At 64.4% G+C, this 21762-nt stretch overlaps 1 protein-coding gene across 1 annotated transcript in view; it reads left to right on the top strand.

Annotated features, from left to right (window-relative positions):
* Positions 1-15826, top strand: part of MEGF6 (multiple EGF like domains 6) — an 89279-nt gene extending 73453 nt beyond the window's left edge. Inside the window, exons 15-40 of the mRNA XM_047791424.1 lie at positions 276-407; positions 1274-1402; positions 2695-2823; positions 3501-3635; positions 3711-3845; positions 6033-6158; positions 6728-6859; positions 6937-7065; positions 7171-7302; positions 7794-7922; positions 8009-8137; positions 8321-8449; positions 8781-8909; positions 9196-9324; positions 9476-9604; positions 9720-9848; positions 9984-10115; positions 10237-10365; positions 10905-11033; positions 11968-12096; positions 12334-12462; positions 12672-12800; positions 12891-13019; positions 13587-13715; positions 14926-14973; positions 15201-15826. Coding sequence (XP_047647380.1) covers positions 276-407; positions 1274-1402; positions 2695-2823; positions 3501-3635; positions 3711-3845; positions 6033-6158; positions 6728-6859; positions 6937-7065; positions 7171-7302; positions 7794-7922; positions 8009-8137; positions 8321-8449; positions 8781-8909; positions 9196-9324; positions 9476-9604; positions 9720-9848; positions 9984-10115; positions 10237-10365; positions 10905-11033; positions 11968-12096; positions 12334-12462; positions 12672-12800; positions 12891-13019; positions 13587-13715; positions 14926-14973; positions 15201-15262 — 3227 coding nt within the window. The 3' untranslated portion in view covers positions 15263-15826. The remainder of the gene's footprint in view (positions 1-275; positions 408-1273; positions 1403-2694; positions 2824-3500; positions 3636-3710; positions 3846-6032; positions 6159-6727; positions 6860-6936; positions 7066-7170; positions 7303-7793; positions 7923-8008; positions 8138-8320; positions 8450-8780; positions 8910-9195; positions 9325-9475; positions 9605-9719; positions 9849-9983; positions 10116-10236; positions 10366-10904; positions 11034-11967; positions 12097-12333; positions 12463-12671; positions 12801-12890; positions 13020-13586; positions 13716-14925; positions 14974-15200) is intronic.
* Positions 15827-21762: the final 5936 nt, after the last annotated feature.

Raw genomic sequence — 21762 nt, 5'->3', positions numbered from 1 at the left:
CTTTGGTGGCCTGGTTTGACTAAGGCTCGGAGAGGCTGAGTCACTTGCTCAGTTTGCCCAGCGTGTCCAGGGCTGAGCCTGGCTGGACCCTTGCAGGCCCTGGCACTGGCTGCCACATCCCAGCTCGCCCACAGGGGTCTTCGAGACCTGGGGACGTCCCTTGTGCCCCCTTCTCTGGCCTGAGGACCTGCACTGACCTCTGTGGACCCGAGCCAGGGCAGGGCCTGAGGCCAGGGGTCAGGGGCCAAGGCCCCTCTCCCGCTCTGTCCACCCAGTCTGCCTGGACGACTCCTTTGGCCAAGACTGCAGCTTGACCTGTGACGACTGCAGGAACGGAGGCACCTGCCGCCCCAGCCTGGACGGCTGTGACTGCCCAGAGGGCTGGACCGGGCTCCTCTGCAACGAGAGTGAGGCGGGGCGGGGCGGGGGCGGGGGCGGGGCCGGACCGTCTCGTCTGCTCGTCTGCGAGGAGAGGCGGGGCGTGGCTTGGGGCGTGGCTCGTCTGCTTGGGGCGTGGCTCGTCTGCCAGGAGAGAGGGGCTGGGGGCGGGGCGGGACCTGCTCGTCTGCGGGGAGGGGCGTGGCGTGGCTTGGGGCGTGGCTCGTCTGCGGGGAGAGAGGGGCGGGGCTCGTCTGTGAGGAGCGAGGCGAGGCGGGGCCCAGAGCCCCAGGACAGCAAGGCAGGGGCTCCACCGGGTCCAGCCGTCCGCTGTGTGCCAGCCTTTCTTCTAGGCATTGGGAGACCCCGTCTGCCCCTCCCCGATATCACAGTTAACCAGAGTCTGGTGACAGGCAAGCCAGCAACTTAACTAAGACATAAAGAGGTCTGATGAAAGTCAGTGGGCAGTGGGTCAGCTTTGCTTGTGTCCTGGGGGAGTGCTGACTTCCCCAGGCCATGCAGCAAGTTGGTAGCTCAAGTGCATTCGAAAACTGCTCTCCCAGCTTCTGCCCAGAGCCTGTCCACTCCCTGCCCACAACCCCAGGAGTCTCAAGGGTCGTGGTGACTATCTTGGAGGGTCTGCCAGTGATGGACTCTGAAAGTGCTGGTTGAGAAGGTGGACCTGTCAGAGTTCAGAGGGAGCAGATGAAGCAATTGATTAGTGATGTCTGCCATGCCGTGGGTGGGGGCACGGGGCACAAGTGCTCTGGCACATGTTGGCTTCTGAACTGGGTGACTCGAACCCCAGGAGGGGTCTCAGTATCTCTGGACGGGGTTCTGGACCCAGAGTCCTTCTGCGGGCCGGTGACCCTGGTGTCGCTCTGTCCCCGTGCAGCTTGTCCTCCAGACAGCTTCGGGAAGAACTGCAGCTTCTCCTGCAGCTGTCAGAACGGCGGGACCTGTGACCCTGTGACTGGGGCTTGCCGCTGTCCTCCCGGTGTCAGCGGCGCCCACTGTGAGGACGGTGGGTGCAGCCCCTCCTGGGCCTCAGGGGTTATCCTTGGGGTGGAGGGAGGGGCAGACACCCCCTCCCAGCTCCTTCAGCAGGGGAAGGGGGAAGGCATGGGTGGGGCCCTTTAGTGGAAGAGGCATTGAGTCTTCATCGTTGGTTGGACTTGGAGGAAGAACAGCCCTTTCGTCATGGGTTCCCCTGGGAGGTAATGAGCTCCCTGTTTCTGGAAGCATTCAAGGGGAGCTGTGTGGTGGCTGGGTGGGAACACGGCTGGGGCCACACCGAATGGGCTGGAACTAACATCCTCTGTCCCTCTGACGTTGCAACATTCTGGAGGAACTAGTGAGTTCACGTAAGTCTCCCAGGTGACTGGTGATTCATCTTAAATCTTTGGACCTGTGCGTTTCTGCTGCTTTGCAGGCAAGTGTAGCTAAACTTTCAAGGGCTTCCCGCCTTGGCAGCGGCTGGTGGAGTCAGGGTACCCATCCCCAGTGCCTGTAGTGGCCTGCGTCAGCTCTGCAGGGAGGCTTTGAGGTCTCAGGGCGGGCAGCAGGGCTTTCCGTGCCTCCTGCGGGTCCCCTCCTCGGCGCAGTCTGCGTCTCTGCCTTCCTTCCCCTGTGATCAGAAAGCCTGCTGCCTGTCGGAAGCCATCTGTGTGAAGCTGTGTGTATGAGCGGGGCCCTCCTGGCAGTTAAAGGGTCTGCATTTTAGTGCTGCTGTTTGTGATGAGGTGTGGCTTCCTGCAGACGGGGCCTTGGTCAGGGTCCTGTGTGTAAAGTGCACCTGTGCAGGTGAGCTGGAGGAGGTTTATCCCAGCTATCAGGGGCACCTAGACTGGTTTCCTAGACTGCAGGTGCTCCAGGCTGGCGGCTGCCTCCCTCTGGTCTCTGTCTCTGTCTTCCCATGGCTCCTCTTTCCTGTGTCCAGCCTCCCTCCCCTTCTCTTCCAAGGATGCCCGTTGGATTTGGATGCTCCTGGAGAGCTTGGTGGTTAGGGCGTGTTGGTGCCCGTCAGGCAGGGAGAGTGGGCTGTCTTTGAGCGTTTCCTGCATGTGTGCTGGGGAGGCACTTGGCCAGCCAGGGCAGATGGCCCTGCTCTGACCTCGTGGTGCCCTCACCAGCCTCTGGGATGCTCCCTGTCTGGGGTGTGGGATCCTTAGGTTGCTGGTGGCCCAGAGCCCTCCGGCCGTGTCCCGGAGGCCTGGGCCCCCCTCTTGGCTCCTGTTCTGGGCAATGGGCATCTCCTTGGGTGGGAGGTACGTGTCTGGGTGGGCAATCAAGCGCCCCCCCCCCCGCTTCCTGCAGGCTGCCCCAAAGGCTTCTATGGCAAGCAGTGCCGTAAGAAATGCCACTGTGCCAACCGGGGTCGGTGCCACCGCCTCTACGGAGCCTGCCTGTGTGATCCAGGGCTCTACGGCCGCTTCTGCCACCTCGGTGAGTCCTGCCGCCTGCTGGCTGCCTCCGCGTCCGGGGAGGTGGGGGACGGGGCTATCGAATGGGCCAGGCACCTGTGGTGCCTTCCTGCCACAGTCCAGCTTGTGCTCAGCTGTCACCGTTTACAGTGACACCAGAGGACCCGGGGGCTCAGCGAGGTCCCCGGCTGGGATGGGGGGGTCTGCCTCAGGTCCGCGGACTCAAAGCCATGTTCTCTGGACTGTGCTGTCCACCAGGGGGCCCTGGTGGGCAGTCCCAACCCCGGCCAGGCTGGTGGGTGGGCTGCAGACGTGGGCAGGGCTGCCCTCCCGTGGAAGCTCATCTTGGCTTTTGGAGTTTCCTGGCAGCAAGAGCAAGTTCTGAGCCTGCAGCGGGATCACCCCTGCCTGGGTCCACAGACACTGGGGTGGGAGAGGCTGTGGGCTGGTGGAGAAAAGGGGGTGATGGCAGGCAGACCTCATGCAGCAGTTTTAGAGGGAGGAAACGGGGCCCTCTAGCATTTCCTGGCTGGGAAGCGCTGTTTGAGACCCTGTTTCTCGTCTGCGAAATGTGCACAATGGGGCCAGCGCCCCCGGCACTGTGCAGGGCACAGCCTAGTGAACTGGTTCGAGACCCTGGATGGGTAAGGGTGTGTGCTCGCGGGGGAATGGCCCCTCACAATGGTTCTGTGGGCGCAGCCTGCCCGCCGTGGGCCTTTGGGCTGGGCTGCTCGGAGGAGTGTCAGTGTGAGCGGCAGAACACACGTGCGTGTGACAAGAAGGATGGCACCTGTGCCTGCAAGGCAGGCTTCGGGGGCGAGCGGTGCCAGGATGGTGAGTGCAGGGCCGTGGGGGGTGGGCCCTGGCGGCGTTGGCAGAACCCTGCAGCCCCTCTCCCCTCCCCTGCAGAGTGCCGGCTGGGCTTCTTTGGGCCCGGGTGCCTGCAGACGTGCACCTGCCCCCCGGGTGTGGCCTGTGATCCCGTCAGCGGCGAGTGTGGGAAGGAGTGTCCTGCCGGCTACCAGGGGAAGGACTGTGGGCAAGGTGAGTGGCTGCCCGGTGCCCGGGGTCTGGGTGGGGTATGGGTCCTCTGGCCTGTGCAGGGCGCGGGCACCAGAGCTGCTGCTAGCTGGAGGCTGAGTCAGCCCTGCAGCCTGACCCTGGTGGGCCCTTGACCTGGCAGCGCCAGTCCCTGCCCTGGTCACATGGTGGTGCCTGCCCCTGTGCTCTGGAAAGCGTGCGTGTGAGCGCACGTGGGCGTGTGCAGGGCATCCCTGAGGAGGGCTCGGTGCCTCTCCAAGGCTGTCCCCACCCTCGATCCCTGGCTCATCCATCACGGAACGGATTGCGTATGCCCTGTGCTGGCAGCCGGGCCCTGGGGCTCCGCCCTGGTGGGTCTGCGCAGGCGGGACAGAGGCAGCTGCCCCTGAGGGTGGCCCTCGGAGCGAAGTCTGGGTGGGAGGTGCCAGTGTGGGACGTGGGTGACAGAAAGTCCTCCACGTGGATGCCCAGGCCAGGGGTGGTGTGACTGGGCACCAAGCACAGGTGAGGCTGGAGGCTGGCAGGCCCTCCGTTTACCTGTCATGGGCAGCTGAGGGTGGGGGAGCCCTCATTGTGAGCAGTGGGATGGCCCTGGCCACCGATAGGGCGGGCAGGTTGGGACCCCCTTGGCTCAGGACACCATGTCCTCCCCATCCATCCTCCAGGGCGGGTGCCGAGGGGGCCTGCGGTGTGAGTGGCTGACCCTGGGCAGGGCAGCAGCTCCAGTCCCCCTCTGTCAGAGCTGCCACCCAGCTGCCCCATCTCTCTGGGGAACAGGGAGGTGGGGGGGAGCCCACTGCCCAGCTCCAGCCGAGGGGTCAGCCTCTCTCTGCACCCAGGCCCGGCCCCTCCTGCTTGGTGGTCCAGGAGCCCCCTGGGTGATCCTCCCGAGGGCTCTTGGCTCCGGTTGGTGCAGGAAGGGTGTGTGGGGGGCTTGGAACCCAGCCTGGAACCCCCCACCCCCGCAAGTGCACCTGCACTCTGGGGACCCCATGGTCTCAGGTGCCTTCGTCCCCCATCTGTGGAGCAGCAGGAGCTGGAGGATCCGACCCCGGTGACAGGGCTACAGCTCCCCTGACTCGCCTGACTCTCCTCTTTGCCGCTCCCCCCAGGGGCCCAGGCTCTTTCTCCGCCTCAGCGGCCCGTCTGCTGGGCCTGAGCCGGGAGGGCCTTCACCCCCAAACCTTCCCTGCTGCTTTTCTTTGCTTTTCTTTCCCTTTTTTCTTTAAAAGCCTCCAGTGCCCTAAGGACGAGCCGCAGGAAATGACACACATATTTTTACAGCAATGATGAGCTCCCCGCTGTGGTTAGGTCTGGAAAGTATTATGGCCCCAAATGCCCGTCTGCCCCCAATTAGTGGAGCGGGCTCCCAGGCCTGGTGGGACAGCTCCATTGGGCACCACTGGGCCTCCCTGCCCTCAGTGCAGGCCGCGTGGGCGCCCCCAGTGTGAGTGACTCTCCCCGTCACCTGCTGGGTGTGTGCCGCGCCCGGCCACCCGCTGTGTGCCCTGCGTGCCCGCCTATTGACCGGCTTGTGTCCGTGGTGGTCCCCGCGGGGTGTGGGCCCTCGTAGGGCTCACTGGGGTGTGGGCTTTGTCCAGATCCGTCTTAGGGCCGGGGGAGGCCCCAGGCCCAGCGCCATCCCACTCCACCTTCTCTGAAAGTGGGGGGTCCTCACTTCAGCCCCACTGCGGTTTTGGGGTCCCAATTCTTCACTGTGGAGCGTGGCCCTCTGCCCGCCCACTCCAGGGGCTGTGCTGGTCTTCCTAGGCCCAGAGCGTTCCTGGCAGCCGCTCTGTGCAGGGGCCAGTAGGGCCTTCTCACTGCCGGGCTGCTGTCCCAACCAGGGCAGGCGGGGGTGCGGGGGCCCTGCAAGGCCCCTGGAGCAGCCACTGCGACCCTCACGAGTGGGCGAGGCTCATGGCCCCGGCGTTCTTCCCTGAAGCCCTGCTCTGGGCCCAGCACCGGCTGGCTCTCCTCCCCAGGACACCCCCACTCCTGGACATGGAGGTGACCAGCCGGGGGGGGGCAGCACAAGCAGACCCCTCCCTGCCCATGCCCCATCTCCTGCCCACTCCTGTGACTGCCCTCGTCACCAGGGGGCCCTGGCTGTGTCCCGCAGCCCCCCTGGGGTGGGGGAGGAGGGCAGCTCCGAGTAGGGGCTGAGGTCCTTGCTGCTGCCCCCTGCAGAGTGCACGGCGGGGACATTTGGCTTGAACTGCTCTGGCTCCTGCTCCTGTCGGGGGGCCCCCTGCGACCCGGTCACGGGGCAGTGCCTGTGCCCTCCTGGGAGGACCGGGGATGACTGTGGGGCAGGTGAGTGGCAGCCATGTCCTGGGATCCCTTCGTCTCCCTGTCCTGGCCATGTTTGGGGCCCCCAGCCCCGGGCTGTGTTCGGGAAGCCCTGGCCCCCGCCCCGGAGCCCCACAGGTCCCACAGCAGCTGCAAGAGCCCACAGCAGCTGCAAGAGCCCATATCAGCCAGCCTTGGGTCTGGATGTGGGCATCTGTGGCTGCCTCGTGGCTGTACCCACAATGCGCCCATAGAGAGGTGCACTGCGGACATCGGCCACGGGGACAAGTTGGCCAGCAGCCCCCAGCCATCCCTGGGCCTGTGGTTTGTCCTCCCAGCTGCCTGATCAGGGCCTGGGTTCACTGTCCCTCTGGTGGGGCCCTTTTAGCCTGTTGAGCCATCCTGGGCCACGGGCTCCCATTCTTGGTGGTGGATGCCCCGTAGCGTGCCACCCACGAGGGGGCTGGAAGTGACCACGAGCTATTCCTCTGTCTCCTCCGGGACAGCTCAGGTGGGGACAGAACTTCCTGCTCTCTGAGGGCCCCAGCGAGGCACTGGGGAAGACTGACCGGCTGTGGGGCGGGGGGGGGAAGAATGTCCCGAGGGCCGCTGGGGGCTGGGCTGCCAGGAGATCTGCCCGGCGTGTGAGCATGGTGCCACCTGTGAGCCCGAGACGGGAGCCTGCCTGTGCCGCCCTGGCTTCACCGGCAGCCGCTGCCAGGATGGTGAGTGCTGCGCCGCCCCGGCCCAGCCCCCTGCCCCCCCGGGGGGGGGCTGGTTCTCACCCCCCGCCCCCCTGCAGCTTGCCCAGCAGGCTGGTTTGGGCCTGGCTGCCAAACGCGGTGCTCCTGCGCCAATGATGGACACTGCCACCCGGCCACTGGCCGCTGCAGCTGCGCCCCGGGGTGGACCGGTCTCAGCTGCCAGAGAGGTAGGAGGCCCCCGGGCAGCCTCCATCCAGGCCCCATCCCCTGACCTGGCCGTGGTGCCTGTGGGCTCTGCTAGGCCCAAACAGAGTGACTGGCCTCTGTTGCAGCCTGTGACAGTGGGCACTGGGGACCTGACTGCAGCCACATCTGCAACTGCAGTGCAGGCCATGGGAGCTGCGATGCCGTCAGTGGCCTGTGCGCATGTGAGGCTGGCTACGTGGGCCCGCGGTGCGAGCAGCGTGAGTCCTGACCTGGCTCTCGCACGCCTGCACGTGTCCGCGCACGCCTGCACATGCACAAGTGCACGTCGGGAGACCTGGTCCTGCCCTCCTGTCCCCAGACGAGCAGGAAGTCCCCTCACCTGAGCCCTCCTCTCCCTCTCTCCCCACCCTGGACCCAACAGAAGGCCCACTGAGGGGCAGGCCGGGAAAGGTGGGCCAGTCCCACCCCATGGGACCCCTGGCTCCTGGAGGAGGCTGGGAGGGGTCTGCTGAGGGTCGGGGGACCTGGTCTTTAGTGTAGGCCCCAAGCCCCCGCCCGGTTTATGGGCCTCGGGCTCCCTCCTCCCCAGGGCTCGGGGCTTGGTTCCTAGATGGGGGAGGGATGCGGAGACCTTGGGTAGGGAGGGGCTTCTTCTGCCCACTGTTGCAGGCCCTGGCTGGGTGGCAGAGGCCTGGGCAGGACTGGGTCAGGCTCACTGTCCCCCCCAGCTGATGGTCTGGTGTCTCAGGGTGTTCCCAGGGCCACTTTGGGCCAGGCTGTGGGCAACAGTGCCAGTGTGAGCACGGGGCAGCCTGTGACCATGTCAGCGGGGCCTGCACCTGCCCGGCCGGCTGGAGGGGAACCTTCTGTGAGCGTGGTGAGTTGGGATGCAGGCTGGGTGGCTGGGCGTGCAGGTGGGGTCCTGGGACCCCTGGCCGTCTCCATCACTGCCCCTGCCTGCAGCCTGCCCGGCCGGCTTCTTCGGAGTGGACTGCCACCACGCCTGTAACTGCAGTGCCGGGGCCTCCTGTGACGCTGTGAGCGGGTCCTGCCTCTGCCCTCCTGGCCGCCAGGGCCCCCGCTGCTCCCAGAGTGCGTGAGGCCTCCATCAGCCCTGGGTCCCGCCAGTCAGGGTTAGGGCTAGGGTAATCTGTGGCTGCTCCGAGTGGTGCCCAGGCTGGAAGGAGGGGCAGACAGAGCCAGCCTGGGCACTGTCTGCTGCAGCCCCTCCTGGGTCGGTGCCCCCAGGCCCCTGACCACCCCCCTCTCCTGCAGCCTGCCCGGCCCACACATACGGGCACAACTGCAGCCAGGTCTGCTACTGCTCTAACGGGGCCTCCTGTGATCCTGTCCACGGGCAGTGCCGCTGTGGCCCTGGCTGGACGGGCCCCGCCTGCCTGCAGAGTAAGCCCTGCCCAGGAGTCTGGGGCCAGGCTGTGCAGGTGGACATAAAGCCCCCTGGGGTTGGGGGGCAGGGAGGGCAGAGGACCTTCCTGGGCACCTGATGGGGAGCAAGGCCTAGACGCCAGGGCTACACCCTTCAGCCCTGAGCCCCCAGAGTTGGGCCCGGGGGCCCGGGTGGGGGGGGAGGTCCTTCTAGAGCTGGCCCTGGGGGAGGTCCCTGCGCCCAGTGCCTGATGTGGGGCTGCAGATCCCCACGGACTGGCCCTGGGAGGGCTTGGGCCCTGGCCTGGCTGGTGGCAGGCTGCAAGTTGCTTCTCTTTTCGCCCCCCAGCCTGCCCCGCAGGCCTCTATGGCGAGAACTGTCAGCATTCCTGCCTTTGCCAGAATGGGGGCACCTGTGACCCTGTCTCAGGCCACTGCAGCTGCCCGGAGGGCTGGGCCGGCCTGGCCTGTGAGAAGGGTAAGCGCTGGATGGACAGAGGAGGGAGGCGGGCCCCGGCAGGGTTGGTGGGACCCAAGGCTGGCGCCCCAACGTGCCCTGGTGCAGCCCCCTCCCTCTGTGGCCAGAGATGCTGCCCAGTGTTGCAGGGGGCAGGTCCTGAGTTTGGCCTGCAGTGTGACCAGCCCCCCCTGGGCCCCTCTCTTCCCAAGGACATGGGCTCTGAGGCTGTGGGTGCAGGAAGTGTGGGGGGGAGCCGGGGTCTCCTGGGTCCCGGGGTGGACCCTCACCTGATCCCACCTTGCAGAGTGCCTCCCGGGGCTTTTTGGAGCCAGCTGCCAGCACAGCTGCCGATGCCTCAACGGCGGCCTCTGTGACCCGCGCACAGGCCACTGCCTCTGCCTGGCTGGCTGGACTGGGGATGAGTGCCAGAGCCGTGAGTGGGGCAGGCTGGGGGCCCACCTGGGGCGGCCTGGGCGGGCAGGGGGTGGGGGCCTCACGAGGCGGTCAGTTGGCAGGTGCGGGGTGGGGCCTTCCTGCCTCAGCCTAGGAAGCAGGACTCAGCCGCTGCCCATCTCTCCCCACAGCCTGTGCCGAGGGCACCTTTGGGGTTCGCTGTGAGGAGCCCTGTGCCTGCCGCTGGGAGGCCGCCTGCCACCACGTCAGCGGGGCCTGCCTCTGCCCCCCGGGGTGGAGGGGCTCGCAGTGTGAGAACGGTGAGCCCCCAGCCCCGTCAGCGCCCCAGGTGGGGGTGGGTCCTTCACGCAGGGACCCCTCCGGGCCCCACGTGGGCGCCGGGCTCCCCACCACCCCACCGGCGCCTTCCCACAGCCTGCCCGCCTGGCTGGTTTGGAGAGGGCTGTGCCCAGCACTGCCAGTGCCCACCTGGTGCCGCCTGCCACCACGTCTCCGGGGAGTGTCATTGTCCCCCAGGCTTCACGGGGCCCGGCTGTGAGCAGGGTAGGTGACCGCCTAGGTGCGCCCTGGGGCAGTGGGTGCTTCAGGGCACAGGCCCCGAGACCTCTAGCCCCAGGAGGGGCTCTGGGGAGGACACGCGCTCCAGCCTGAGACTGACCCCTCCCGCCTGCACCCCAGCCTGTCCGCCTGGCACCTTTGGGGAGAGCTGTGGGCAGAAGTGCCAATGTCCTGGCGAGAACCAGGCCTGCCACCCGGCCTCAGGGGCCTGCGTGTGTGCCGCCGGCTACCACGGCTCCGGCTGCTGGCAACGTGAGTGCTGCCCATGCACCTGCTGGGCCCTTGGGGAAGGTGGCTGGGGCGGGAGGTCAGCGGCTCCGCCTTGTGGGGCAGGGTGGGCCCCGGGCCCTGGCAGCTGGCCCTCCCCCTGCAGGGTGCCCGCCTGGGCGGTTCGGGCCTGGCTGTGAGCAGCTATGTGCGTGTCTCAACGGGGGCTCCTGTGACCCGGCCACGGGGGCCTGCCGCTGCCCTGCTGGCTTCCTTGGAACCGATTGTGGCCTTGGTAAGTGGCCAGGTGAGGGTGGGGCCGCTCAGCCTGCGGGAGGGCAGCCCTGACCACCCCTTCCTGGCCCCCACACTGGGCCTGGCTCCAGGCTGGGCTGAGCCGGGGGTCTTGGTGTGACCGCAGCGTCCCCCCGGGCTGGCTCTGCCCGGCCATGGGCTGTGCCCCTGACATGGGCCATGTCCACCAGTGTCCATGCAGAGGCCAGCTGGGCATGCTGGCAAGAGAAGGGCCTTTCCCTGAATCATGTGGGGACGTTCCCCCTGCCTGGGATCCTGGCTGGGCTGGTGGGGTGGGGGCTGGGGGCAGAGGAAGTCACTTGTCACTGCAGCGCAGGCCTGGCCCCCAGCAGGACCTGTGGGTGGAGGAGATGCCAGTGGGGGTGGGGGTGTGTGTGTGTGCACGGGAGCAGGGGCCCTGCCCTGTCTGGGCAGACATGGGAGTCTCCCCAGCCCCACCCCGCCTGTCCTGTCGTGTCCTGTCCCATCCCAGGGGGGCATCCAGCCAGGAGTGGCCACCCTCTCGTTTCCTCCCGGCAGCCTGTCCACATGGCCGCTTTGGCCTCGGCTGTGCGCACGTGTGCAGATGTGGGCAGGGGGCGGCCTGTGACCCCGTGACTGGCACCTGCACCTGCCCCCCCGGGAGGACCGGCGTCCACTGTGAGCACGGTGAGAGCCGCCTGCTGCCTCATGAGCTGGAGGTGATGGGGTGAAGCCGTGGGGTCTCTGTGGGAGAACTGGGCCCCTGCCATGGATCCCTCGGTGACCTGAGGATAAGGAGTGAGGCTGACAGCCGTGCCCACTTGGGTCCTCAAGTGTCCTGTCTGATTCCCTGTGGCCAGTGGGGGTGGCACAGGTTCTGACCCAGCGCCCCCTAGTGGGAGGGTCCAGCAGCTCTCGGGGCTGAGGATGGAGCCGGCTTCTGGGCTGACGTCCCTCAGGCCCTTTCTGCTGGGCCCAGGGTCGGGGACCCCACGTAGTGGGAGGCCCAGAACACAGGCCACGGTGGGGAAGTGGGGTGGCCCCTAGAGACGGCTGTGGGGCTCACGCTCATGAGGGCATGCCTGGTCCCCGAGGCCATGCCGTGCTACTTGATCTGGCCCCAAGGGCTGGTAGGTCGGACCAGGACCTGCTGCCCTCTGGTCCCCATCTAGGGGCTGGTGACTGTCTCCCAAGCCCTGGGGCCTGGCTTCACCCAGACCGTGTCCTCACCCCCAGGGAAGGATGGAAGCCATGGGTCAGATTCTGAACAGGGGCTGTGTGGCGTTCAGGGCCCCCCAGCCTCCTCTTAACCTGGGGTGTGGGGGGGGGGTCTGCCACCTCAGGAAGGTCTCCCTGACCCCTCTGGCCAGCTGGGCAGCACTTGCAGCCCCATGTCATCCTCAGCACCGAGTCAGGCCTGGCGTTTGCTGGCAGGATGAATGAACAGGCAGGATGTGGTTGGTGTTGCCTCCTGGCACATGTGGGCCCCAGGGGCAGGGACAGGCTCCAAGAGGCCCAGGGAAGTGTTTGTTGAATGAATGCCTGATCTCATGAGGGTGTGTCCCCGGAGGATGTCCCGCCCTCGGCCAGAGCTCTGAGCAGTGCCCCACTCTGTCTCTAGGCTGCCCCCAGAACCGGTTTGGTGTGAACTGTGAGGGCAGGTGCTCCTGCAGAAATGGGGGCCTGTGTCACGCCACCAACGGCAGCTGCTCCTGTGGCCTGGGCTGGACAGGGCCGCACTGTGAGCTGGGTCAGTGTCTGCGCCAGTCTGGTGGCCCTATTGCCCTGTGGCCTGAGGGTTGGCTCCTGCGGTGGGGAGGCTTCGACCCTGAGTGGCAGTGGTGTGGGGGTTCCCCGGGAAGGGCTGGGCTCAGGGGTGTTTGGGGGCGGGGCTCCCCGGGTCGCCTGGGTCAGGCTGGTGCCCCGGGCCCGACCCCTGTACCCCTGCCCTCGCGTGGCGGGAGGCTGACCCTCAGCCTGTCCCCAGCCTGCCCCGCCGGACGCTACGGGGCCGCCTGCCACCTGGAGTGCTCCTGCCGCAACCAGGGCACCTGCGAGCCCGCCTCGGGGGCCTGCCACTGCGGCCCTGGCTTCTATGGCCAGGCCTGTGAGCACGGTGAGTCGTGGGGTGGGCCTGGCCTGGCCCTGGGCACTCCTCCGCTGTCCCTACCCCTCCCCATGGGGCTCCTGGGGTGAGGTCCCTGGCTCAGGGTCACGGGGGAGCAGGTGCTGGGCCTGGGGGAGGAAGGGGGGCCGGGCCCTGACCCGGTCCTGCGCCGCCTCTGGGCAACCCGTCAGGAGCTCCCCCGCCCTGGTCTCTCTCAGCCTGTCCCTCCGGCTTCCATGGGGCTGGCTGCCGGGGGACGTGCGAGTGTCAGCATGGCGCCCCCTGCGACCCTGTCAGTGGCCGCTGTCTCTGCCCTGCCGGCTTCCACGGCAAGTTCTGCGAGAGAGGTGAGTGCTCTGTGCCCCCCGCCCACGGGCTCCCACCCATCCCCTCGCCCTGGGAACAGGCTGGGGTACTGAGCTCACTGCCCCAAACAGGGTGTGAGCCCGGCTCATTTGGAGAAGGCTGCCGCCAGCGGTGTGACTGCGGGGATGGGGTGCCCTGTGACTCGGTCACTGGCCGCTGCCTATGCCCCCCGGGGCGCACGGGGACCACCTGTGACCTCGGTGAGCCTGGGGGCTTGCTCGGTGGGGGCATGATGTGGGTCTGTTGGTGTTGCTGGAGCCCCTCCTGGGTCGTGCCCTGGTCTGGGCACTGTGCCCGTCCCTGTACAGGGTGCAGCGGCTGGCAGGAGGCTCAGGTTGGAGCTCCTGCTCTGGTTGTCAAGACCAGGCCTTGCCCTCTGGCCCCCACCAGAGCCCTTGCGTGGCCTCTCCCTGGGGTGGGGGCCACAGTCATAGGAAGAGGCCCTGGTTAGGAGACCCTCCAGGCCTTGGGGGAGGGTGGCCTGCGGGGGCTGCACACACGTCCCCCTCCTGGCTCTCGGCCGTTTTTTCTCTGGGGGGAGCATCCCTGACCGCCAGCTCCCTCTTCTGGCCTCAGGGCTGGGCAGGAATTCGGGGCAGTGATTTAAGGCTGGTGCCCAGAGCCTGGTGCTTTCTCACGGGACAGCCTCATACTAACTGGGGGGAACGACGCCCCCCCCGGGAGGCCCGAGGCCTGGGGGCCTGGTCCCAGGTGGACTGGAGAGGCACTGAGGCCCAGCTCTCCCACCCCCCCCCACCTACCCGCAGGCTGCAGAAGGGGCTTCTTCGGGCCAGGCTGTGCCCTGCGCTGCTCCTGCGGGGGTGGGGCCGACTGCGACCCCGTCAGTGGGCAGTGCCTGTGCGTGGATGGCTACACAGGGCCCACGTGCCGGCAGGGTGAGTCGGGCTTCGGGGGGGAGGGGAGGACACTGCAGCCTGGGCCAGGTTGGCACACAGTCCAGCGCAGTAACTGCGGTGTCCGCACGGCCTGCGATGGGCGACGCGTGAGCCTTCCAGCCCCCGGACCTGGACTGTGGGGTGGGACTCGGCCCTGCCACCACCCTGGAGCAACCCCCCGGACTCCAGGCCCAGGCAGAGGCAAGGGTGGATGGACTCACCCTGCAGGGGCCAAGACCCTGTGGGCAGGGCTGGGTGATCCTGGTGGGGGGCGCTGACCCAGCCCAGAGCCCCGGACCCTTCCTGGCCTTGCGTTTGTGTGAACTGGGGCCTGATGGTGACGTGTGTGCACGTGTGTGCATACGTGTGCCTGCACCACCCGCGGGCGGGGGCGGGGAGGTCCCGCAGCAGCACCACGGCCCTTAGCCTGAGGCTCTGGGACTGTGCTGTCTGTAGGCAAAGCGTGGGGTGTCCCCGCCCTGCTGATGTCCTCTGGTCAGCTTCCCTGGGCCCAGCCTGCTGCCCAGAAGGCACCGCATGAAGAGGGCCCTGTCTGGAAAGAGACGGGCTCCTGGCTTGAGGCCTGGGCAGGACCGACCCTGAGATGTGGGGAGGGGTAACTGGGGTCCTCAGGGTTGGTAGTGGTGTGTGTCTTTCAGAGTCTCTCTGAGGCAGCCAGGGACTTAAACCGTTAAGGACCTTTAGGCGAGGTGTCCCTTCCAGCACAGGGCAGGCGGGCAGGTGGAGGCAGAACCTGTAGGTCTGGTGCTGGGAGGAACCCTGTGCACGGCGCCACCTGGTGGTCAGACCTGGTACTGCACCACAGGCGCCCTGGGTCCCCTGCCATTTAGGGCGGGTCAGGAGCTGGGGGTTCATTGGCCCGAGGCCCTGCCTGCATGAAGCCGGGTGGGAAGGAGGACAGACAGGGCCTCGCTGCCCCCTGCCCTGGAGTGGACCCGACTTGGCCTGGAGTGAAGTCCCTCCCCATCCAGCCCGGAGTCCTGCCGCACGGCCCCCTCTGGCTGGACAGGGCTGGGTGCTTTCGTTTGGGGAGCAGGTAGCCCCCCAGTCACATAGGAGTGAGGCGGGGAGAGGCTGGGGAGGTGGAGGTGGGGGTCCCCGCAGGCCTGGGTGGGGTTAAGCCTTGAGCACCATTGCTGGGGCCCACCCAGGGCGGGGCTCTCGCTGAGCTGTGTCTGTCTGCCTGCAGGTGGGCCCTCCCAGCTCCTGCAGAGCCTGTCTCCAGCCCTGGGCCCAGGTAAGGGTGGCATTTGGTGGTGTCACTGGTCCGTTCTCAGAGGAGGGATGAGGCTTGGGCACTTTTGCAGAACCTGGGCCCCACAGGGCTGTGGGCATCCCAGAGATGAGGCTGGGCAGCGGCTGGGGGGAGGGCTGGGCTTGAGCTGGAAGGACAGAAGGGGAGTGGGAGGTGGTGGCTGCGTGTCCACCCGCCCTGGGCCGACCCTCCTCTCTCCTGTCCTGCAGCGGCCTTTCCTGTCACTGCCTCTCATGGCCCCAGGCTTGGCAGCAGCCCGGAGAAGCACTAGGTCAGGGGCAGCCCAGAGAGGCTGGCCTCACAGGCACCGCTGAGGAGCCCCAGGGCCTTGGTGACCGCTGAAGAAGGACGCCCGGGGCCAGGACTGTGGCCCTGCCTTGTCTTCGAGGCCTGTGGACCGTGGTGGGGCCTCTCGCTCTGCGAGAACTGTTGACCAGGAGGGAGGCACCTCCCGGCTCAGCTCTGCGCTCAGCCAAGGACCTCAGGGCCGAGGGAGCTGCGCCCGCCACCGCCTGGGGCGGGAGTGAGGGCAGGTGCGGGTGTGGGTGCGGGTGCAGGCGTGGGCCGCCCTCCGAGCAAGTCCTTCTGGTGCTAAGCTCTGAGGCTGCTGCAGCCCAGCCCGTTCGCCTGGAAACACAGCAGCCGTATTTATGGAAAGGTATTTATGGGCAGCTGGACGCCGCCTCTGCACCCCTCAGTGCTGGAGGGCCCTCTGCTCCTGCCCCGCCCAAGAGGCCCTGCCTTGGGACCACCGGGCCCTGAGGGGCCTCTGGGCAGCGGGCTTCGGTACCATGTGGATCGCCATAAGTTAAGAAAGGAGCCGCTGCTCCCTCGAGGCTTGTGTGTTCTCTGCTTTGTGCGGTGCCTCATGGTGGGCCCCCGGGTGCACCGGCCTGAGTGCATTTGGACAAGAACCTCTGCCTGACCTGGGAGGCCCATGTGACCCTGGCTTCTTCCTGGGGACAGCGGTGCCACACAAGCAAAGCTGGGTTTATCCCCGTTCCCAGTGCTCTAGAGGTACCTGTGCCCAGAGACCCAGAAAGTGCTGGTTTCAGAGCCCACATGTGGGGTGGAGGGCTGGCCCGGGGCAGGGCTGCTGGCTGATATGGCCAAGAGCAGAAGGCCTCATGGGGCGAGATAGGGCGGATCCCGGTAAGCCTTGTCCCCATAGACAACTAGTGAACCACCAGTGGCAGAGGAAGTTGCATGAACAGGCCTGCGTGTTACGACTTTCAAGTACTGGAGGTCCCGTCGTGGCTCAGAGGTTAATGAGCCCGACTAGTATCCGTGAGGATGTGGATTCGATCCCTGGCCTTGCTCAGTGGGTTAAGGATCTGGTGTTGCCGTGAGCTGTGGTGTAGGCCGCAGACATGGCTCGGATCCCATGTTGCTGTGGCTGTGGTGCAGGCTGGCAGCTGCAGCTCCATCAACCCCTAGCCTGGGAACCTCCATATGCCAAGGGTGCGGCCCTAAAAAGACAGAAAAAAAAATGACTTTCACGTACCTACATATAATCCATATTCCATATACCCCTCGCATATTCCGGGAGGGGCAGGGATGGCGGGATGTCCGGTGATGCTGGCAGCGGCCCATCAGGAAGGACCACCCTCATGGAGCATGGAGGATGCGGAAGCTGGAGCTGGTGGGAAGGCAGCCGGCATCTGGCTGAATGATGAGTTTTCCAGCTCAGGACACGGCCAGAGGACAGCAGGGAGGCTGAGAGAAGACACGGGAATGGCCGGAGGAAGTGGGCGATGGGGTGTGAGCGTCATCTCTGAGCTCCTAGAAAAAGGAGGTGAAAACCGCTGCCGTGAAGCAACTAGCGCTCAGGGCCGAGGCTGGGTGAGCTCAGGTCTCGAGCACTCACGGTGCAAACAAAATAAAATGCAACAGAAAAGCCACGGTCCAAAGAAGTTAAAGATCGGAGGCCAAGAGAAATTCTAAAACTATCGGAAAAAAGGAACAGGAGTCAGAGTGACCTCAGGCGCCACCACAGAAAGCGAGAAGCTTCTGATGGTCTCTTTTCAAGGTGTTGAAGAAATGAGGTTGAAGAGGCGTTGGATTGTCTGTCCCGCTCAACCTTCACTGAGAAGAGAAGTCGCCATCAGTCTTGAGCATCCAGAGCCCCGGGGGCGCCACGCGAGAAGTAGGTGTGAAAATGCCCTCAGAGGACTTTTCCCAGTAAGAATGGAGGGCCCGAGACGGTCTGGTCCTCGTGGTTAAGAAAATCTGCAGTCACAGGGGGAGCCGGGCGCCGGGCCGGGTGGAGCGGGCTGGGGAGAGTGCCCGTCGCTCTGCCCGGGAGGCAGACACCGGTGAAAAGCCGCTAAACCTTAGTGCGGCTAGAGCTTAACAAGATACTGTGACTTCCGCAAAAATCCTGGTAGGATGTTTAAATTTTTTTTTTTTTGTCTTTTTAGAGGCTCACCCTGGGCACATGGAGGTTCCCAGGCTAGGGGTCGAATTGGAGCTGTAGCTGCTGGCCTGCTCACAGGCACTGCAACACCAGATCCGAACCCCATCTGTGACCTACACCATGGCTCATGGCAACACCGGATCCTTAACCCACTGATCAAGGCCAGGGATCGAACCCACAACCTTGTGGATACTAGTCGGGTTCGTTACCACTGAGCCACAATGGGAACTCCCTGAAACCGGTGATTTGAATGTGCTGTTTACAAAAATCGTTACAAAACTAAGATACAGCAGTGATAACATTGTAATAATATTTGCACACATGATATATATATATATATATATATGTATGCCTGTATTAATTTCTTTCTGCTTATGTATATACACAGTTATATTTGTCTATAAAGTTTACACTCCGTGAATGGAGGATAACGGCGTGTTTAGCAGAAGCAACACTCCTTCTTTGAAGAATAATAAGAAAACTCCAGTAAGACTGATGATTTTTTAAACACAAAGCAAGAAAAAAAAAATACGTGGGAGCTCCTGCTGTGGCGCAGGGGTTGAGAATCTGACATTGTCTCTTTGGCAGTGTGGGTTCAATCCCTGGCCCAGTGTGGTGGGTTAAGGATTGGGTGTTGTTGCAGCTGTGGTGTAGGTTGCAGCCGCGGCTCGGATTGCATTCCTGGCTCTGGCACGTCCATGTGCCGCAGGTGCGGCCAAAAACTACAGACACAGAGAATGAGACATAAAGGGGGCTCTTATGGACAACCAGGTACCAGTTACCTTGACCACTTAGGAAAGTGGCTACGTTCGGGAAACTGTAACAGGCCAGGAGCAGTGTAAGCAGAAGTAAGAAACTTGAATAAACCAGTTACTTAAGGAAACGAGTAGTCACAGCCCTCGCCTCTGCCTCCGCCCCAGAACCCCGGGGTCAGGCGTTGGCAGAGGGGCTGTGCCCAACTTCCAGCACGCCAGAACGAGTCTGACCTGGGTCGGTGCAGGAACATTCAGTAGAGGAAACGTAGCTCAGGTTTTCAGGAGGCCAGCGCTGACCGAGTTCTCCAGCCAGGTGAGGGCGGGGCGGGAAAAGAAGGTGACACTCAGGACACGGGGGCCCTGGTCCTGAGTGAAATGTCAGCTACGCAAATAGAAAGATTTAGAAAACAGTGTTCGCTTGATCCTGCAGGGCTTGGGCTTGATTAGGAGCGAGGAAGTTTGAACTGATGAAAACGTGCCCATGTGTTGGATGAGATGAGAAATCATAATTGTCTTGATCAAAGCCGAAGGTGCTGGGTCCAGTTCAGCATCTCTTTCGGAGGTAAATTCTTGGAAAACGGTACAGAAAGCCGCTTTCCAGACAGTGGTTCTGTGCCAAGGATCTACTGCAAGTTGAGTGTGTGTGTGTGTCGGGGGGGGGAGCAGTGGGTTCCGGCCTCTGTCCAAGGCCACCACGACCCCAACCTGGGCACCTGTCTCCCCTCCCCCGCGTTACGGGTCTCCTCGGCTGTCCTTCCATCCTGGGACGCAGAGTCTGGGCGGCAAGGGCTATGCCTGCGTCACGCAGTATCTCTGGACGGACCCTGTATCGGGCCCAGCACATGCTGTGGGAAGGATGGACAGAGCCCCTTAAAGATCAAGAATCAGACTCGCTCACACTGTCAGGTGAGGAAAAGAGCAGAGGGTGTGTGGACCTGCGAGGAAGGGGCAAAGCCGCCGGTCTCTGTGGCAGAGCTGAGAGGGCCTGAGACAGCTTGGCGCGGGTACAGAATTTGGCAAAGTGGCCATGAGATCATCTGAGAGGAAGTGTGCAAAAGCTGTGAAATCTACAATTCTTCAGGAGTTCCTGTCGTGGCTCAGCGGAAAGGAATTTGACTAGTATCCATGAGGATGCAGGTTCGATCCCTGGCCTCGCTTGGTGGGTTAAGGACCCGGGGTTGCTGTGAGCTGTGGTGTAGGGCGCAGACACAGCTTGGATCCCGCATGGCTGTGACTGTGGTGTAGGCTGGTGGCTACAGCTCCGATTCTATCCCTAGCCTGGGAACTTCTATATGCCACAGGTGCAGCCCTAAAAAGACACAAAAAACCCCGAAAAAACTGTGGTTCTTCAGCACTGCCAGTGATCAACAAGAAAACAGAGTACAAAATAAGGTCCTCGGAGTTCCCGTTGTGGCTCAGTGGTTAACAAATCCGACTAAGAACCATGAGGTTGTGGGTTTGATCCCTGACCTAGCTCAATGGGTTAAGGATCCGGCGTTGTCGTGAGCTGTGGTGTAGGTTGCAGATGTGGCTTGGATCCTGCTTTGCTGTGGTTCTGGCGTAGGCTGGCGGCTACAGCTCAGATTAGACTCCTAGCCTGGGAACCTCCATATGCCACAGGAGCGGCCCCAGAAAAGGCAAAAAAAAAAAAAAATCCTATTCACCATGGCAACAAAACCCAGAAACATTGGACTTTATCTGGTGAAAAGATGTGTGAAGCCCTTCACAGCTTCAGATGTTAGGGGCCAGGAGTTCCCTGGTGGCCCCATGGGTTAAGGATCTGACATTGTTGCTGTTGTGGCCCGGGTTCCACCCCTGGTGCAGGAACTTCCGCATGCCAAGGGGGCTGCCAAAAAAAACAAAAAAACAAAAACAAAACTTGGGCCAGAAAATGGGGATGCTTCCCCAGCTGGCTCTCAGGTGGACTTGGTCCCAGTGATGTGACATAGACGGGTGACAACTGGGATGGTTTGGAGTGTCTGACACGGAACCAGGGTCCATCCCGTACCAGTAATGCTTCCATACAACAGCCGTGAGGTGAGCGGCCCCCGGGGGTGTGCGTGGAGGAGCTGGGATACGCACATCCAAAAGCTGGTGCATGGCTCTTCTCCTGAGGGGCAGAAGCGGGGGTCCGAGGGCTCTGAGTGAGGCGCAGGGTTGGGAGACCCCCAGGTGCCCTTGGATGCGGTGAAGGCTGAGGGCTGGCTGCAGTGCCCCTGCCGGCCACCAGGGGCGGTAGAGGACAGCGGGGGGGTCTCACAGCCAAAGGACCTTCGGAGGTGGAGCCGGGATGCTGGGATGCTGGGAGCAGGTAGACCTGCAGGGGGCGATCCTACAGCCCGTGCTGAGCGCGGTGGAGAGGGAGGCCCCATAAACCCACACCCTTTAAGTAAGCGGTGCACCCCCTCCCCATGGAAGGGACACTGATCTACAAGGCCAGGCTGCATGCTCCAGGCCCCAGCGTGACGGCTCAGCTCAGCCCCTGAGGCTCCCCCAACAGAGGGCTGGTGGGCAGTCCAGCTGTGTGACCCCTCACCCCTGGCCCCTGTGCTCTGGGGGCCCTCACACACCTTGCTCCCACCTCCCCAAGGAGGGTGCCCACTGCCATTCCAGGGTAGGCACTGAGATGCCCACAGCGGCTCTGGGGAAGGGGTATTGGCCACCACTGCTCCCTGTCCCCCCAGTCATGTCCACCCTGGTGCCCCGAGGGGAGAGGCCCCTGCGGGAGGCTGGAACACCTCAGTCTGATACCACCGAACCCTATCTGGGCACAGACTTGGCTGGGGTTGGCTGGGGTCCTGGGAAGCCATGACGCCCCCTGCCACAAGCCCACTGACCCCAGCAGGGGGCAGAGGGTCTTCTGGTCTCAGCTTCCCCACTTGCAACAGGGGGGCCGTGCAGGTGGCTGGGAGGAGGGGTGAGCTAGATAGGCCCAGCCTCCTGAGCCCCCTCCTCAGCCAAGCAGGTGTGGCAGGGTCCTCTGCGGGACCCGTTATCTGGAGGGGGAAGTGTCACCTGACACCAACATGGAGGCCACCTGCTGTCCTAAGAGGACCAGCTTGGCATAAGGCAGGTCCGAGCACCCTCAGGCTGAGGGTGGGGAGGGTCTCAGCTGGCCCTGCTCTGCTGGAGGGGGTCATGGCGCCTGAGCCCCCAGGGCTGGACCCAAGGTTGAGCAGAGGCCCCTGGGAAGAGTCCCGCTGGTGCTGGGGGGAGCCTGAGCCTTCTCACTGTGACGGCCCCCCCACCCCCCGCCTTGGCCCCTCCAGGCCTCGCTGCAGCCGGCCTGCACTTCCTGCTTCTGCTGGAAGCGTCCTTGTCCTGCGCTGGCCTGGTCTGGCCTCCCCGGTGGACCCAGCCACTCCCAACAGCCCCGCCCCCGGTGGCAGCCCCTCCCCAGGGTCCTGGGCACCCTCTGTGCTAAACATTCTGACCCCCTGCCTGTGTGGTCAAGGGCCCACATCCACGTTGCAGAAGGAAACCGAGCTGAGGTCGCTGGCCCCGGGTCACTAAAGCAGGGACGTTCCCGGGGATTTTCAAAGCCACTCTGCTCTGAAAACGTACCCAGCAAAGGAGGGGGTGGGCTGCCCTGCCCCGGAG

The sequence above is a fragment of the Phacochoerus africanus genome, chromosome 8, assembly GCF_016906955.1.
Source record: "Phacochoerus africanus isolate WHEZ1 chromosome 8, ROS_Pafr_v1, whole genome shotgun sequence".
Lineage (NCBI taxonomy): Eukaryota > Metazoa > Chordata > Mammalia > Artiodactyla > Suidae > Phacochoerus > Phacochoerus africanus.
The sequence above is the reverse complement of the archived record's forward strand: the minus strand, read 5'-3'. Positions and strand labels throughout refer to the sequence as shown.